A 17,626-nucleotide genomic window follows, 5' to 3' on the forward strand; every position below is an offset into this window, starting at 1 on the left:
GTTCCAGGCACTCTTTTGGAGCAGTAGGGATATAAAAGTGAATAAAATAGACAAAAACTATCTTTGGGTAGCTGACATTTTAGATATTGAATCAAAGATCAGGGGGGTTATTTGCATATTTGGGGCTTATTTGCATATTCAAGCCAGCCTGTGGTGAGAAGGAGAAAGGGGATGGATATGGCCTCCAGAGACAAGACTGGGAGGGGAGCCAGAGTGGACAGATGGGGTAGGAAAGTGCCCACTGGGCCCTCAGTTCCTGCCACAGTGACCTGTCCCTCTATAGCCCTTCAAGCTCAGTTCCCCCAGATAGGATTAAAGCTGGCCTGGGCCTGGCCCTGGGGTCCCACAGGAAACTACCAGTCTCTGTCAGCCCTCTTCTTCCTTGATGTTTACAGCCTTGTAGAAAACCTCAGAGCCCCTCAGGAACAGAGGGAGACTTAGGTCTAGGAGGCCATGACTAGTTATTGCAAATAAGGGAAACCATGGGACCTGTGTTTCTTTGGGCCTGGCGTACTTCACTTAATATAATTTTTGCCAAGTCTTTCCATTTCCTAACAAATAGGGCAATGTCATTCTTTCTGATGGAGGCATAGAATTCCATTGTGTATATATGCCATATTTTCATTTTTGGGGGGTTCCGTCGTGGAGCCTGAACTCTGGGCCTGGGCGCTGTCACTCAGCTCTTCAGCTCAAGGCTAGCACTCTACCACTTGAGCCACAGCGCCACTTCCGGCTTTTTTCTTTTTGCTTATGTGGTGCTGAGGAATCGAACCCAGGGCCTCAGGCATGCAAGGCAAGCGCTCTACCACTGAGCCACCTTCCCAGCCCCATATACCATATTTTCTTGATCCATTCATCTACTGAGGGCCATCTGCGTTGGTTCCATATCTTACCTATGGTAACTAATGCTGCAGTATACATAGTTGTGCTGGTAGCTTTAGTATGGTCTTGTTTGTGATCATTTGGGTAAATGCCCAAAAGTGGGATTGTGGGTCATGTGGGAGCTCTATGTGGAGTCTTTTGAGGAACCTCCATACTACTTTCCAAAGTGGTTGAACAAGTTTACACTCCCACCAACAATGCAGTAAGGTTCCCTTCCTTCCACATCCCCTCCAGCTTCTGTTATTAGAGTTCTTGATTATAGCCATTCTAACTGGGGTGAGGTGGTATCTCAATGTTGTTTTGATTTGTATTTATTTTATGGCTAGAGAAGTTGAGCATTTCTTCATGTGTCTATTGGCCACACAAACCTTTTTTATTTATTAATTAATTAATTTTTGGATTGTTTTGTTCATCCTCTGGATTCCCTGAGTCACTGCTGACTCTGGGTGGGACGGGCCCAGGAAGACTCTGCTCAGGAAATGTTTTCCTGGGAACAGAGGGCAGATCTGAAGACCAGTGGTGTAGTCACGGGTCATAGGTGTGCAGAGAAGAAAAGCTTCCCTTCAGAGCTTTCCCTATTGGTGAAGCCTCCATAGAAGCAGAGTTCTGGATGCCGGGGACATGGAGAGGATTACTGTCCTTCATGGAAGCGGGGGTGAGGCTGGGAAGAGGAGGTACGACTGAGATCCTGATCTTCCCTACATCCCCACTGACTAGTTTGTACTTAGGAACTGCTTTTATAAAGGTGGGTGGTCGACAATTTAGCTATCCCATTGTTTCTTTCTCCTTCATGGGGGAGGTAAATGCCTGCAGTTCATTCAGGGGAAAGAGAAGGCTCAAGGCTCCTTTATTTTGTCTCAGATAACCTCCTTCTTATCCACCGGGGCCCAGCCCCTACCCAGATATTTTCCTTACAGAGAAGTCAACTCATATTCTAGGCCCCACATGGTTCCAGAATTAAGAAGTTCCTTGTCAGGCTGGGAGGTGGCTCAGTGGTAGAGTGCTTGCCTTGCATGCATGAGGCCCTGAGTTCCATTCCTCAGCACCACATAAGCAGAAAAAGCCGGAAGTGGCACTGTGGTAGAGCGCTGGCCTTGAGCTGAAGAGCTGAGGGACAGTGTCCAGGCCCAGAGTTCAAGCCCAACGACCAACAAAAAAAAAAAAAAAAAAGAAGAAGAAGAAGCTCCTTGTCTACTTTTCCCCCTCAGCCCCTGCCCGTATGTGGAGACATTGCAAATGCTACTGCCAGGTCTGTGTTTTATGGAGTTTCTCTGGGGGAAAGAAATGATTGAGTGACAGGTGGCAGAAGTGGGGAGTTAGAAGGACCCCGCAGCTTCCCCAGTGCAAAGGGGGCAACCCACGTTCTTACAGAGAAGGAACAGCCTGTGAGCCAGGCAGGATCACACCAAAGGAGAGGGAGAGCCACCGGAAAGAGTTTTGGAAGTTTCTAGAAAAACCAGTTTGGGATGGCAAAGTAGGGACGTTTAGGCTAAAATCTTGATAGGTTTATTCACAGGCAAATTGAGTTCATCATCTTTGCAGTCTCTATTGTGTTCCCAAGTCCTTTAAAGGATAATCCTTTAAACGTGAGAGGAATAGCCTAAAGTCTGAGATCTGGGGGACCCATCAAATTTCCCAATTTTTTTTTCTCTGTGACAGTACTAGGATTTGAATGCTCTTCCTTAGGTGGTGCTCTACCACTTGAGACACGCAGCCACCTTCAGGTATTTTTTTGTGTTTTGTTTTGTTTTGTTTTGCTGTTCAATAGGAGCCTCTCAAATTTATCTGCTGAAGCTGGCTTCAAACTATGATCCTCAGATCTCAGCCTCCAGAAGTAGCTAGGAATATAGGCATGAGCCATGGGTATCCATGGCTTTTTGGAGGGAGTGAAGAAATCACAACATGTCTTGATTGTCCCCAAATCCCTCTATTGATTAATTCAGTCATCCCTAAACTAAAATAATCACCTTTTATATACACTAGAGTCTCATATGTTTGTGGGTTTTTTATTCCACTAATATTTTGTATATTTCTTCTTCGGTAGCAAGTCTTTTGAAACTATTTATGGCTTCATGATACACTGTACGATTGTATTCCATGATTTCTTACTTTTCTCTCATATGTCCCACACTCACCTCCCATCTTCCCCAGTTCTCCCACATTTTCCTTTGAAATTTGACTCCCAAAGGTATTGTGTTCCAAAAGCACTGCATTGAAATTACAGATGAAGGTAGGATAGACCAACAGTTTTAGAGTCTTGAACCTTTTTTTTTTTTTTTTTTTTACCGAAACACAAGTTAGGACTTTCCATTTTCAGACCCTGTAGTTTTTCCTGACCTGAGCTCTGTCCATAAAAGAGTCTTAGGCTTAATAGAAAGAAGACAAAGGCTTCTTTGAGAGCCTCCATCATAGCCAGTCTATGGAAGAGAAACACAGGTGTTACCTTGCCTCCTGCCTTTACCCTGCTGATCTGAGGGTGAGGTTGGGGGAGCAAAGGGATAGGACAAGAATTAGGTCTAACAGAAGGTACTGTGGCTCCCCAGCCCTGCTACATGTCCAGCTCACATCTGTCCTACATGCTGCCCCTATGTACTAGGGCTGGGAGGTCCAGGGGGGGCAATCTGGCTAGGCTAGAGGGTGTTATGGTCCATCTCAGAGTAATGGGTGGTGTGGGAAAAGACCCTGCCACCCCCCAGGGGACCCAACAGTCAAGACAGCAGGGGGCACGCAGGCTTGTGCTCATTCTTTATTGTTTCTGTCCACAGCCCCAACAATAGGAGGGTCAGGCAAGGGGAGGTGGTGCCCTCCTGCCAGCCTGAGCCCAGTCTGCTTCTCTCTTTCCTCTCCTCTCAGCATCTCATCCTCTCTCCTTCTGTATCTCCTACTCCCACATCCAACACCTTCGGGGGTTCCCTCTTACAGCCCCTGCTTTCTAAGTTCACCCCAAGCTGGGGAAAGGAAAAGGAGGGACCGGAGGAACACTTCCAAGTGCCTCAGTCCCCATAGAGGTCCTTGCCCAGCTCGCTTAGGAGACCTTCCTTCCTTTCTCTATCCAGGCTAGGGGGTAGGAAGGGTCAAGGGCCCCATCCAGACCTTGCAGCCCCAGACCCTGCTCCAGATCTCTCTCCCTAGAGGCTAGAGCCGGAAGTCAGGGATGTGGGACTGGCTTCTGGGTTGGGCCCGGCTCCATCCAGTACAACAGTCAGGTTCACCCACTTCCAACAGCCAGGATGGAAGGCAGGATCTGCAGGGGTGACTAGGGAGTGCTCCCTGGGGCTTAGTGGGATGGGACTATGGGGAAGGGGGTGGTGGACAGTGAGGAAGAGTCAGAGGCTGTGAGGAGAGAAAGGCAGCTGCTGTGGCATCCCAGGATGGAAAGGTTGGCTTGAGGAGGCAGTGAAGTGTCTGGAGGGGCCAGGACAGTGTCTGAAGGTCTCTGGCTTTAGAGTACCTCATGCTGCTGCTGTGTGGCCTCACTGACAACCTACACGGGAAGAGAAGCCCAGTCCAGCCCAATTCAACCCACTGCTCGCTGAGAGGAAACTCAACCCTGTTTACTCCACCTCAATTCAGTAGGGACCACTCACCCTCAGCCACAGGCCCCAACCAGCGTAGGTGGTGGAAAATACCTGGCTGGCAGCTTCCCAGATACCCACCAAGGACAAAGGGCCAGGCAGACCACTCACCTCTCCATCTCGCGTCTCAATAGTCTTGATCATCACAGTCTTCTTGGTGTGGACCTCGGAACCCCTTTGTTCAGGGCTAGTTTCTGTAAGAGACCCCACCGTGTGCTCATCCTAATTCTGGGCTACATGGAGGACTAGAAGCTCAATCTAGGCTGTATCACCCAGAGCCATGGCAGATTTCCACACCCTCAAGATGAGTGTTTGACTTTCTCAAGACTTTAATACCCATCCCAAAGCCCAGCACCTAGAAAGTGGGTCTAAAGAGTCCTGAGCCAGCTCCAAAGTTGGAATGGTCTCAGAATCTTTGAGGGTCTAACATTTATATTTTCCCTACCAATTTTTTTGCTTCCTTTCCCCCTTGGGCTCCAGGAAAGTCCTACATCATTTTGTATCTTGGGAATCTTGGGAGAGAAGATGAGAACCATAATGTCCAGCATTGTTTTTGGTTTTATTTTGTTTTGTTTGTGAGTACTAGGGCTTAAACTCAGGGCCTAAGTGCTGTCCCTTGTTTTTTGTTGTTGTTTTTTGTTCAAGTCCGATGCTCTATCACTTGAGCTAACACTCCACTGCTAGCTTTTTGGTGATTAATTGGAGATAAGATTTTCACAAACTTTCCTGTATGGGCTGGCTTTGAACCATGATCTGAGGATCTAGTGCTCCTGAGTAGCTAGGATTATGACACCAATGCCCAGCTCAAGCCCAGGTCTGAGGCACCCTTTTGGAGGATCTTTGAGACCCAGACTTCTTTGGGCTCAGAATGGGCAGCTTGAGGTCTTAATAAAGCGAGATGGAATGGGAATTAATCACTGATCACTATGCTGATTCTCTGACCTGTTGTGCCTCAGTTTCCTCTCTGGGAAATGGTTACAATTATGCTTGCTCCTATTGTGGCACAGAGCTATCAATCTGACAAAGAAAGCACCAATTGATTTTACATGCAAGACTCACACTTGGTGTCTGTATAAACAACCAATTGAAAAGAGTGGTCTGAGTTTTATAGGGTGGGTCAAATTTAAGCTTTTAGTATCACAAGTTTGGCATTCACAAATCTCCTTAGCAAGCATAGCCTGGGCTGAATGCCGTGACTCAGTGGAGCAGTGGAGCACAGTGTGTATTTTTTCCTGTTGGAAATGAACATCGAAGACATAAAAGGTTTGATCTAGGAAAGGAGAAGCTGCCAAGGACTCTGACTTGCCTTCCTAATGTGTCATTAGAATGCGTTTTTCTGCTTTCTGGGGTTGGAAAGCCATTCAATCTGCATATTACTAATGTCGAGATGGCAGAATGCCCTCAGAGCTCATTCTTTTCATTGTTTGGCTTTGCTAAGATTTGGCTTCGTTTTTTTCAACCGTGCATCCAATATCTTATTCCCACAAACTTGAGGTGCCCAACAAATGGAAGTCAATGTTTGGCAACATGCAGACAGATCCTGGAGAACTTGTCACCCAGCAGGTGAGATGAACCTGCCACCTGGAACTCACTCCTGGTTCTTTCAGAGTTTGGAATTCAGAACACAGGTCACTTCCCGAGGCCCAGTACTCCAGGCAATGTACATCACAGTCCAAAAAAGAAAGTCTCTCTCTCTCTCTCCTTTCTCTCCCTTCCCCCTCCCCCCCAGTGCCTGATGTGCCTCTGTGTACATTCTCCACCTGCCATGGGATCCCTTTCTCCTCCAGGCCTGGCCTGCCTCAGTTCTATCTACCCCTCCTGGCAGGCTTGAGCAGTGCCCAGACTGTGTTCATGGACCCTGTAATCCCAATTCCCCCACCAAACACACATTTACCTCGGAAGTTGAGAGCAGAGAAGGTCTGGACAGGGAGATTGATTCTGGGGGAAAAAAAGACAAGTCCCCGGAGGGTTAAGAACACTCCCTTCTCTCCCTGTGAGCACCCATCAAGCCTCCTCATCCTTGTCCTCTCCCTCAATGCCATCCTCAGCCGTCCCAATCTCACTCACTGGCCCCCATCACTCTTACTGCCCGTACTGTACACAGCCTAGGATCAAAAGCCACCTCTAGCTGTCCTGGGAATTGTCTCCTCTGGAAGGATCCAATGTTGGCCTGTAGGTATGAGATGAGGATGCCCAGCCCTATTGTACCGCACAGGTCCCCATCACTTCCTCCTGTTCTGGCCCTGTAGGAATATGGCCAGCAGCTGTGAGTGGCATCTACCATGTGCCCGCGCTCCAGACAGGCCACCCTCCAGTTCTAGAAACTGACCATGGATCACTGGTGCTGGAAGGAGGGGGGCAGGGAAACAACAACAACAACAAAACACAGCTCTTGCTACCTTAAAAGGCTATTCATCTAGACTGCACTTTACAAAATCTGAAATCTTTTTTTAGGTATAAGTCCATAACTAAACACGTCTGCCACTTTGTTTTTAACCACTGCTTTATTTTTATGACTATTGATAAGTACCATTCTTTCGGAACAATAGATCTGTCTTATACTGAGGATAAATTTACACACAGTGTAATGGGAAGATCCAATGAATGTTATCAACATCTGTATCCATGTGACAACCAGTCTGAGTCCAGACTCTGTGTGTGTGTGTGTGTGTGTGTGTGTGTGTGTGTGTGTGTGTGTGTGTGTGTGTGTGTGTGCATGTGCTGGTCCTGAGGCCTGAACTCAGGACCTACAATGCTGTTACCGAGATTTTTGCTCACTGCTTGAGCCACAGCTCCACTTGCAGGTTTGTGTTTTGTTGTGTGTGTGTGTGTGTGTGTGTGTGTGTGTATGTGTGTGTGTGCGTGCGCGCTTCGTAATTGATTGGAGATAAGAGTCTCAAGGACTTTTCTACCCAAGCTGGCTTTAAAGTGCAATCCTCAGTTCTCAGCCTCCTGAGTAGCTAGAATTACAGGTGTGAGTCACTAGTAACTGGCATAAAATAGTTTTATCACCCCAGAAATCTCTCTCATATCCCTTCTAATTGGTTGCTACCCATGTGTAAAAAGGGATTACTTTATGCACATCACCTATGTGTCTTCTTGTGAGTGTGCACCTGTGGGCTCACACTTGTCTCTTTGTGCCCTCACTTAGCCTATCATGTGTGCAAGGCTTTCTTTCTATGCCTTCCTGTCTCATTTATCTCTAGTTGCCCCCTCTCTTTCCTTCATCATTCCCTAGTCTGCTTTCATCTCTCCCTTGACTGGCAGTAATATTTTATTACTGATTGCTGAATATGATTTTGTGCTGCTGGTTTTTAATTCTAAAGCTGGGTAAGGGAATACTTATATTTCTCTTTTTATAAAAGCTGTTAATTACATCATTCTGTACCCAAATGGCCTTTAATTCTCTGCGATGAGTAAGTGGAACAGTGGCCTCTTCTATCAATTATTTTGAAGTCTTGTTGAGATGATCTGGACAGACTGGGTCCCCCTACACCTAACACCCCAACCAACCCCTGCCTTGTTCCTCACCGGCTCTCCTCGCCCTCCAGCAACTTCCGGTAGGTGGCGATCTCCACATCCAGGGCCATCTTCACATTGAGCAGGTCCTGGTATTCGCGCAGGTGGCGGGCCATCTCATCCTTGAGGTGCCGGATCTCCTCCTCCAGGCGGGCGATGTTGTCCTGGTAGCCGCTGGCCTCGTTGGCAAAGCGATCCTCCAGCTCCCGCATCTGCCTCATCAGGGAATCATTCTGCGGGAATTGGGAGAGCTCAAGTCACGAACAGGCTCAGAGCATCTCCAGAAACGAGGACAGAAAGGGACCAGAATGGTTCCTTAGAATTGCTAAGCAGCAATTCTAGGTGGTTAGGGATTGTCAAAGCTTCTTAACTAGGAAACCCTGAACTCAGGAACTCAGATGAAGTCTTAAGATCAAGCCACATAAAAGGGAATATCTTCATTTAGTCTCCCCATTCCCCACCTAGGGAGATGCCCTCCAGAGCCTTCCAAGTCCTTAGAGCCCAACTGTGAACCCAGTCTGTTTTCACCCCTGTTGTGGATGTGAGAGGAAGACCCACAGAGGGAGCCAAAGTCATCAAGTGTGGGTGTGAGCAGCAGACGTGAAGGGACTGAGCTTGTGGAGGTGGGCAGGAACTCACTGTGCCCTTGAGGGCATCGATCTCACAGGTGTAGGACTGGATCTGGTGTCGGTATTCCATCATCTCCTGTTTAGCCTGGCGCAGGGCATCATTGTTCTTGTTGGCTGCCTGGGTCAGGTCGGACACCTGCAGGTAGAAAGAGGACCTGTGCAGGTCTGGCAAGCAAGGAGCCTGGACACTCTATGCTCACCCTCCTCTGTAGATGGAGTCACAGGCAGCACCTCCATGCTGGGATTGAGGGGGACAGAAGTACCAAGTTCCTGGGCCAAGACACTCACCTTGGACTTGTACCACTCCTCAGCTTCAGAGATGTTCTTAGCCGCGATGGTCTCGTACTGAGCCCGGATATCCCTGAGGGCCGCTGTGAGGTCTGGCTTGGACATGTCCATCTCCACATGGACCTGCTGTTCTTGAAGCTGGGCCTGCAGCTCACGGATCTCCTGAAGGGTATGGCTGGGCTTTAGTCCCCTTTCAGGTCCCCAGGAGCCCCCTTACACCCTCACTACTAGAGTCAGCCCCATGTTCCAGCTGCTTTCTACGCAGTCCAAGGACCCTGCGTACCTCTTCATGCACTTTCTTAAGGAATGCAATTTCTTCATTGAGAGATTCGATTCTGCGCTCCAGGTCAATGCGAGCTAAAGTGGCTGCATCTACATCCTGGGAAAGGTCAAGCAACAAGGACAGAGTCAGGGAACAACCAGGTGGGGCAGAGGGAGACCAGAGAAGACACAAGGGAAAAGACTACTGGGGGGCCAGGGACCACTCACTGCTCTGAAGGCAGCCAAATTGTTCTCTGCTTCTTCTTTCAGTTGGATTTCTTCCTGCAGCCTAATCAGGACAGACAGAACAACCAACAGTTGGGGTGGAGGGAGGGGCAGACAAAGTAAGGAAGTTGGCAGTGACAACAAGGGGTTCATCAGGGAATGGATTCAAGACAGGAGGCCTGCCAGCTGAGTAGAAAGGAGAGGCTCAGAAGGGGAGTGTCAGAGGCCACGCCCACCCAGGGAGGGGACCGGAAGTGGCTTCTCTGTCCTGGAGCCACACCCTTGAAGTCTCTGTCTACCAGACCGTGACCTCCCTGGGGTTAGGAACTGTGTCTATTTTATCCATCTCCGTGTCCCTGTTTCTCAGCCTCAGCCAGACCCGTGTAATGGTTCAATTATAGTTGGTGACTGGCAGTAGCAGGAGGGTGACTGCTCACTGGGTAAACAGAAGCAGGACCCATAGTAATCTACACTCAACCTTTGCATATTGGATGCGTGGTGGAGTCTACCTGCTAGTTCTCCCAAGCTTTCAAAGGCCAGAGCCCTCCCCCATTCTCCTCTTGACTCAAGCTCACCCACTTACCTTGTGAAATGACACAGGCTCAGCCAGGCCCAGGCCACAGGTTCCCTTCTCTTCTCCCCTCCCCAGAGCCTCATCACAGCAGAGCTTGGCTTCCCTCCCCTGTGCCCACCTTTCCTGTCCCCAGTCAGCCTGGCTTTCTTCCTCGGACGGTTCTGAATCCTGCGACTCTTCCTCCTCTATCCAGCCCTACCTCGGAGGCCTCTTGGATTCTTTTTAAGGTGGCTCCCCACAGAGCACTGGGCTTCCTTCCCGGGGCCTCCCCTGTCTTGTCCTTGATCTATCTCAAGACAATTCCTCCTGGATTAGGAGATTGCAAAGGAGAGAGATCTGGGGTCCATTTCTTTTTTTTTTTTAAGGGAAAGCTGGGGGAGAAGGGGGTTGAACCTCTCCAAGCACAGGGTCAAGGAGGATCCCAACCCGCCCCCCCCGCCCCGCCCCGGGAGGGGGGCGGGCAAGAGAGTGCTGAGCAGTGGGGCCCTGCTCACTTGGCCTTGAGGCGCTGCAGGTCGTCGATGAGGTTGTCGCGCTCGACGTCCACGCGGGCCCTCTGGTTGGTGAGCACCTCCACCTGGCGCCGCAGCTCGCGCAGCTCCTCCTCGTAGAGCTCGGCCACGCGCGTGGGCTCGCGGCCCTTGAGTCGGTTGACCTCGGCGGCCAAGGCGGCGTTCTGCTGCTCCAGGAAGCGCACCTTCTCGATGTAGTTGGCGAAGCGGTCATTGAGCTCCTGCAGCTCCACCTTCTCGTTGGTGCGCGTGGTCAGGAACTCCTGGTTCACCGCGTCGGCCAGCGAGAAATCCAGCAGCTCGCCCGCGCCGTACGACGAAGGCCCGCGGGTGGTCCCCAGCCGGCTAGCCCGCAGGGACCCCAAGCCCCCGGCGCCCCCCGACGTGCGCGACACCTGGTACACGCGGGAGGTCATGGAGCTGGAGGAGCCCTTGGTGCCGAAGCCCGCGCGGGGGAACACGGGCGAGCTCAGCGGGGAGCCGAGCGAGAAGCCGGGGGCGCCGCCGAAGGTGCGGCGGTAGGAGGACACGCGCTGGCTGGACGAGTAGGCCTGGCTCATGGTGGCGGCGCGGGCGAGGCTGGCGGGGGGCGCACGGAGCAAGGGCGGCGGGCGGCCGGCGCAGAGTGGACGGCTGGACGAGGGGACACGGAGCCCCTAGGCGTCCGCTCTATTTGTAGCCCTCCTGACATCAGCCCGCGCCGCCCCTCCCCTGACAGCTGCAGGATCCCTCTGTCCTGCCAGGAAAGGGCGGCCGCTGGCGGGCGGGCGAGGGCGGGGAGGCCGGCTCCCCCCCCACACACACACACCGCGGGAGGCCCGCGCCCCCAAGCCCGCCCAGAGCCGAGGGGGGGCTGCCTGGCTCCGGACAGCAGCAGACAGGCAGGCCGGCAACAAGCCAACCCAGCCGGGCTGGAGCCCCAGGCAGGGGACTCCTTTCAGCATTGGGGGGTACCTCCCTTCTCCTGGGGAGGGATGGTGTTGGTGACTGAGAAGAGCAGGCTAGACATTTCCATTTCATTTAGGGGAGGGTCCCCCCCACCTTTTTTCTTTCTCCAAGGAGAGACTTTGGGTCATTTGAAAGAATAAGATCTGTACCAAGAAAGGCCCTAAACCACCCTATTTCTGAAGACTTAGACATTGGAGCTGTGTGGCAAAGAACAGGCGTCCAGCAGCTAGGCAGTGAGGGAGGCTAGGAGGGCACAGAGCAAGCCTGGCCAGAGCCTGCTTGCACAGAGATGTCCCCTGGCACTTTGGTTCCAGCTCTGAGCCTCAGTGTCCCTCTGGATGATAGTAGGCCTTCCCCCTCTCCCCCCCTTATCAGCCAGCAGGGTGATTTCCAGAGTCTGATGGTGTCTCTCAGGTTCCAATGGCTGGGTAGAGTCATCCCCCACCCACCTCCTCTCCAAGCCATCCCCCTACTCACACCGCCCACACCCACTCACACCGGGGGTTTGTGAGGGTTTGTGATTTGTTAGGAGCCACGTGTCAACTCAGCCATCTCCCTGGCAGTAAACAGCTGCCCAAATACCAGAGCTGGTATTTATAGAGGAGAATGCAAGGGCTCCGAAACAAGGTACAGGAGAGGAGCTAAAGGGGTGTGTGTGTGTGTGTGTGTGTGTGTGTGTGTGTGTGTGTGTGTGTGTGTGTGTGTGTGTGTGAGAGGCACTAAAGGTGTGTGTGTGTGTGTGTGTGTAGGAGAGGCGCTAAAGGGGTGTGTGTGTGTGTGTGTGTGTGTGTTCCTGCACCTGAAAAGGCATGAGCTTCAGAGGTTCTAGGAAAGCTAGAGGTGACAAGCCCCAATCACTTCCTACCCCTACAACGCTCCAGGCCTCCATCAAGAATGAAGCCCCAAGCTGAGCGCTGATGGCTCACACCTGTAATCCTAGCTACTTGGGAGGCTGAGATCTGAGGATCTTGGTTCAAAGCCAACCCAGGCAGGAAAATCCATTAAGACTCTTATAGCTAATTAACTACCAGGAAACCTGAAGTGGCACCGTGGCTCAAAGTGGAAGAGCACTAGCCTCGAGCAAAAGAGCTCAGGAACAGTACCCAGGCTCTAAATTCAAGCCCCATGACCAAAAAGTAAATAAAAAAAATTTTTTTAAGCTGGAAAAGATGGTTTGCTTCCCTCTCCTCCCCCTCCCCCCCCCACTGAGCACAAGGCACTTACTGACCCCTAAGAACATCCACATTTCTCCATGCACACTGGCTGTATCTCTACACCTCCACCTGGCACTCTGTAGGCCAACTCTAGGGAATGAAAAACCCTAGAAATAGAGCACTGGATTAGGAGCCTGTAGCTGGTACTGTCCCCAGCCCTGCAGGAAGACTGACTAGAAGTTACATCCTTCACCTTACTGAGCCTTCGGGTCTTCAGCCATAAACTGGGACTGGTCAGCTTTGCATTCCACCCTATAGAGTGTGAAGAGGCCCTAGCAACAAAAATACACAATAATAATACAGTATGTTTACTAACCACCTGTTGAGTATGTCACACCGTGATCCCCAGTTCAACAACCCCATGAGGTAAGGACTTGCATCATATTTCTTTCCTTCCTTCTTTCTTCCTTTCTATTTCTCTCTCAACCTCCCTCCTGGCCTTCCTTCTTTCCTGCCTCCCTCCCTTCCTTCCTCCCTTCCTTCCTCCCTCCCTCCCTCCCTCCCTCCCTCCCTCCCTCCCTCCCTTTCTTTCTTTCTTTCTTTCTTTCTTTCTTTCTTTCTTTCTTTCTTTCTTTCTTTCTTTCTTTCTTTCTCTCTCTCTCTCTCTCTCTCTCTCTCTCTCTCTCTCTCTCTCTCTCTCTCTCTCTCTCTCTCTCTCTTTCTTTCTTTCTTTCCTTCTTTCTTTTTTGGGGTCTGGTCGTGGGCCTGAACTCTGGGCCTGGACACTGTCCCTCAGCTCTTCAGCTCAAGGCTAGCACTCTACCACTTGAGCCACAGCACCACTTCCGGCTTTTTTTCTGCTTATTTGGTGCTGAGGAATCGAACCCAGGGCCTCATGCATGCAAGGCAAGTGGTCTACCACTGAGCCACCTTCCCAGCCCCTTTCTTTCTTGTTTTCTTTCTGTCATGGGGCTTGAACTCTAGGCCTGGGCCCTGTCCCTGAGCTCTTCAGCTCAAGGCTAGTGCTCTACCACTTGAGCCACACACAGTGCCACTTTTGGCCTTTTCTGTTTATGTGGTGCTGAGGAATTGAACCCAGGGCCTCATGCATGTGAGGCAAGCACTCTACTGCTGAGCCACCTTCCCAGCCCCTTCCTTCCTTCTTTCCTTCCTTTTTTCTTTCTTTCCTTCCTTTTTCCTTCTTCCCTCCTTCCTTCCCTCCCTCCCTCCTTCCCTCCCTCCCTCCTTCCCTCTCTCCCTCCCTCCCTCCCTTCCTCCCTTCCTTCCTTCCTTCCTTCCTTCCTTCCTTCCTTCCTTCCTTCCTTCCTTCCTTCCTTCCTTCCTTCCTTCTTTCTTTGCCAGATCCTGGGGCTTGAACTCAAGGCCTGGGCACTGTGGGAGAGGAGGTTGGTGGGGGGGGGGGGGTTACCACTTGAGCCATACCTCCACTTCTAGCCTGTTCATGGTTAATTGGAGATAAAAGTTTCACAAACTTTCCTGACCAGGCTAGCTTTGAACACCAGTCCTCAGATCTCAGACTCCTGAGTAGCTAGGATTACAGAGGTGAACCACCAATGCTCAGCTCATCATTTCTATTTTCTAACTCAGCACACTGAGGCAGTCTGACTCTTTGGCCCTGGACTGGATATGAATGTTCCAACTGAACTATAAAGGACTTTGCTACTGCTGGGTTGTTGTTTTTGTTTGTTTGTTTGTTTTTTCCCTCAAAGCCCTTCACGTTAAATGTCTAATTTTTATCCAAGAGACAAGCTTATAAAGTGGATAGGGAGTTCCATATATTCTTATCCAGCTTTGAAGTCAGTGCAAGCTGTTGTGTTCTGGTTATTTTTGTGTCTCAGCATCCATTCTTAGACTGTGGACTCCTGGATGGCTGTGTAGAGCCTTAACACCCTAGAAGCAGCACCCTCAGTTGTCATTATCATTCAAAGTAGCTTACAAGCTTTCTTGCCCTTCACTTTATTTTGAGGACATCCACTTATGGTTGCACCCTCCTCGACACCCCCACAAAGAGTATCTGTGCAACTGATCTCAGCTAGTCTCATTAGTGCATCTCCAAACACAGTTCAAGGGGTGGGTCTGGGCCTGAGCAAGGCCAATCGGAGGCCTTCTCTGGGATTTATTGATTGTTAAACTGTGCTGGCCCTGTTTCCTGCCCCCAGGGTGAATAGAGGAAGAGAAAGATTAACTTGCAAGAAGCTGAGAAAGCTAGAGAGGAGGAGCAGGCCTGGTTGGCAGGTCTCAATTCCAGCCCTGGGGCCCTGCTTCCTTAAGTACTTTTCTCCATTTTGTGAGTTCCCCTCCACCTTTCTTGGCCTTGAGCTAATAAACTCTTTTCACTTAAGGCCGCTAGTGTTGGCTTAGATCCCTTATGCCCAAATAACTGACTAATCCACTATAGACCACTCATACTTTTTTCTTTTTTTCTCTATTAGCATAAATCAACTACACAAAGGGGAATTTCACTGTGACATTTCCATGCATGCATATAATGTATGCCAATCAATTTTTTCTATCTTTCACTCTCCCTTCACCCCTACCATCCCAACAGTGGTTCAACAGCTTTCAGTGTTCTATTTTCATACCTGTAGACAGACAGTTTTGACCATCTCCATCCTCTTTCACCCTCATTGGGTGAAATGTGTCCCCCTGTTTCTCCCTTCACTCTTTGATCAACAGCTTTCACTGAGTTCTTTATGCTGTTTTCATATATAATCTGCACACTCATTTCTATGATACTACCAAGGATGACTTATCTGGGCTTCTCCCTGTGAATGGTCTCCAGACCACATAAGGAAATTGGCTTTTGGACCAACCAGTGGCCTCAGTTCCTTGATGAAATGAGGCAGAAAGTAAATAAATACCAACTCCTTTCTAGTCCAAACTAACAGCTACCAGATTTGGCTCTGAACCAATTGGGATTGTTTCCAGCATTTGGTTTCACCCCTGAGGATTTGCTACCAATGAAGGCAGCAAAACAACACCCTGGGGTCTGGAAGGTAGGTGAATGAGCAGCACACCAAGGCATGCTATAAGTGGACCATCCCCATTGGGAGGAGGACCACTAGAACTGGATGCACTAAAAGTAATCATAGTTTATCTGTATAGGTAATGAGCTTGGGGCCCAATGCAAGATGCATGAAAAGCTATAAAGTGCAAAGTAAGTGTTTTTCCCACTTTTGACACACAGCCACAGGGACAGAGACATCCTTCAGAGATTGCTAGTTTTAGCTTGTTATTGTTATTTCCTTCCAGAGCTACTTTGCACATATAAAAGCACATTTGTATAGAGGAACCTCCTCCTCCTTTTCTCTGTACCAGTACTGGGACTTAAATTTAGGGCCTAGGCACTATCCTTCAGCTTTTTCACTCAAGGCCAGTACTCTACTTGAACCACAGCTCCACTCTGGCTTTTCGGTGGTTAATCGTAGATAAGAGTCTCATGTACTTATCTGCTCAGGCTGACTTTGAACCATGATCCTCAGATCTCAGCAGCCTGAGTAGTTAAAATTATAGGTGTGAGCCACTGGTGCCTGGCTCTTCTCTCTTTTCTTTCATTGTTTCTTTGTTCCTTCCTTCCTTTCCTCCCTCCATCTCCTTTTTCTTTTTTATTTTATTTTATTTTATTTCTTTGGATCCGGTCGTGGGGCCTGAACTCTGGGCCTGGGCTCTGTCCCTCAGCTCTTCAGCTCAAGGCTAGTGCTCTACCACTTGAGCCACAGCGCCACTTCCGGCTTTTTTCTTTTTGCTTATGTAGTGCTGAGGAATCAGGCATGCAAGGCAAGCGCTCTACCACTGAGCCACCTTCCCAGCCCCTCTTTTTTATTTTTTTAAATTAAATTTTATTTTATATTATTTTTGTCCGTTGTGGGGCTTGAACTCTGGGCCTGGGCGCTGTCCCTCAGCTCTTCAGCTCAAGGCAAGTGCTCTACCACTTAAGCCACAGTGCCACTGCCACTTCCAGTTTTCTGGTGGTTTAGTGGAGATAAGAGTCTCACCGACTTTCCTGCCCAACTGGCTTTGATCCAAGATCCTCAGATCTCAGCCTCCTGATAGCTAGGATTACAGGCTTGAGCCACTGGCACCTAACAACTCCCCCCTCCCCTGTCTTTGTCTCTGTTTCTCTGGCTCTGTTTCTCTGTCTCTGTCTCTCTCTCTCTCTCAACAAGGTTGTATTGTGCTATATAGCCCAGGTTGGCCTCACACCCCAGATCCTGCTACCTTAGCCTCTTGAATTCTGAGATTACAGGTGTTTACCACCACAACTAGCTCTCTCCCTTTTAAAAATATTTTACACATTGTCCTGAATCAGGTTTTTTCCAGTGAACATATATCTTAGAAATTGTCCCATTTTATTACCTTGGCAGCTGAATTTTTTTATTGTGATGAAATATGTGTAACAGAAAATTGACCACTTTAGCCATTTTTAAGTGTACAGTTCAGCAGTATTAAGTTCAGTCTTATTTTTGTGTGATCATTATCTTCATCCATCTCTAGAACTTTTTCCATCTTCCCAAGTTGAAACTTCACAATCATTAAAAAATAACTTTGCTCCTAACCCATGAAAACCATTGAAAAAGTAAACTGGGTTACAACATTTTTTTGGAGCAAACAGTGATTTTGAAATTGGACAGCTCCAAACTACTTCTGTAGCTCAGGAACTCCATGGAAAGAATGCACAGAAAGGTGTTTATTGGAAAGATACAAAAGGGAAATGAAAAAAAATATTTGATTGATTACAGTTAGACAGTTGCCTTATTTGGCCTCTCCAATTAGAAAGCCCCTTATTATATAAGTCTGTTGGCTGCTGTTGATTGGTTGAACTCAAGTTTTGTTTCTTTTAATGTAGAGATTTACAAAAAAAAAAAAAAAATAGCTCCAGCTCAGTCTCAATCATGATGGCTGGGAGTATGACACAATTGATATGGCATTTGTCTGGCAAGTTCAAGGCCCTGAGTTCCTATCCCTGTACTAGGTTTGCAAAGCAAGCAACAATTAGATTACTTATAAGGCCTAACTAGTTTTGTCTGTTCAGGGGGAC

At 49.3% G+C, this 17,626-nt stretch overlaps 1 protein-coding gene across 1 annotated transcript; it reads right to left on the minus strand.

The window, feature by feature from the left end:
• Positions 1 to 3,615: 3,615 nt before the first annotated feature.
• On the minus strand, positions 3,616 to 11,132 carry Des (desmin). Its single transcript, XM_070016453.1, has 9 exons — positions 10,448 to 11,132; positions 9,383 to 9,443; positions 9,177 to 9,272; positions 8,894 to 9,055; positions 8,616 to 8,741; positions 7,989 to 8,209; positions 6,352 to 6,395; positions 4,569 to 4,651; positions 3,616 to 4,366 (listed from the first exon to the last, which is right to left on the minus strand). Exons 1-9 carry the CDS (start codon positions 11,023 to 11,025, stop codon positions 4,325 to 4,327), a joined length of 1,413 nt encoding a protein of 470 aa, XP_069872554.1. The 5' UTR covers positions 11,026 to 11,132; the 3' UTR covers positions 3,616 to 4,324.
• Positions 11,133 to 17,626: the final 6,494 nt, after the last annotated feature.

The sequence above is a fragment of the Dipodomys merriami genome, unplaced genomic scaffold (genome assembly GCF_024711535.1).
Source record: "Dipodomys merriami isolate MVZ:Mamm:240054 unplaced genomic scaffold, mDipMer1.0.p SCAF_1, whole genome shotgun sequence".
Taxonomy (NCBI): domain Eukaryota; kingdom Metazoa; phylum Chordata; class Mammalia; order Rodentia; family Heteromyidae; genus Dipodomys; species Dipodomys merriami.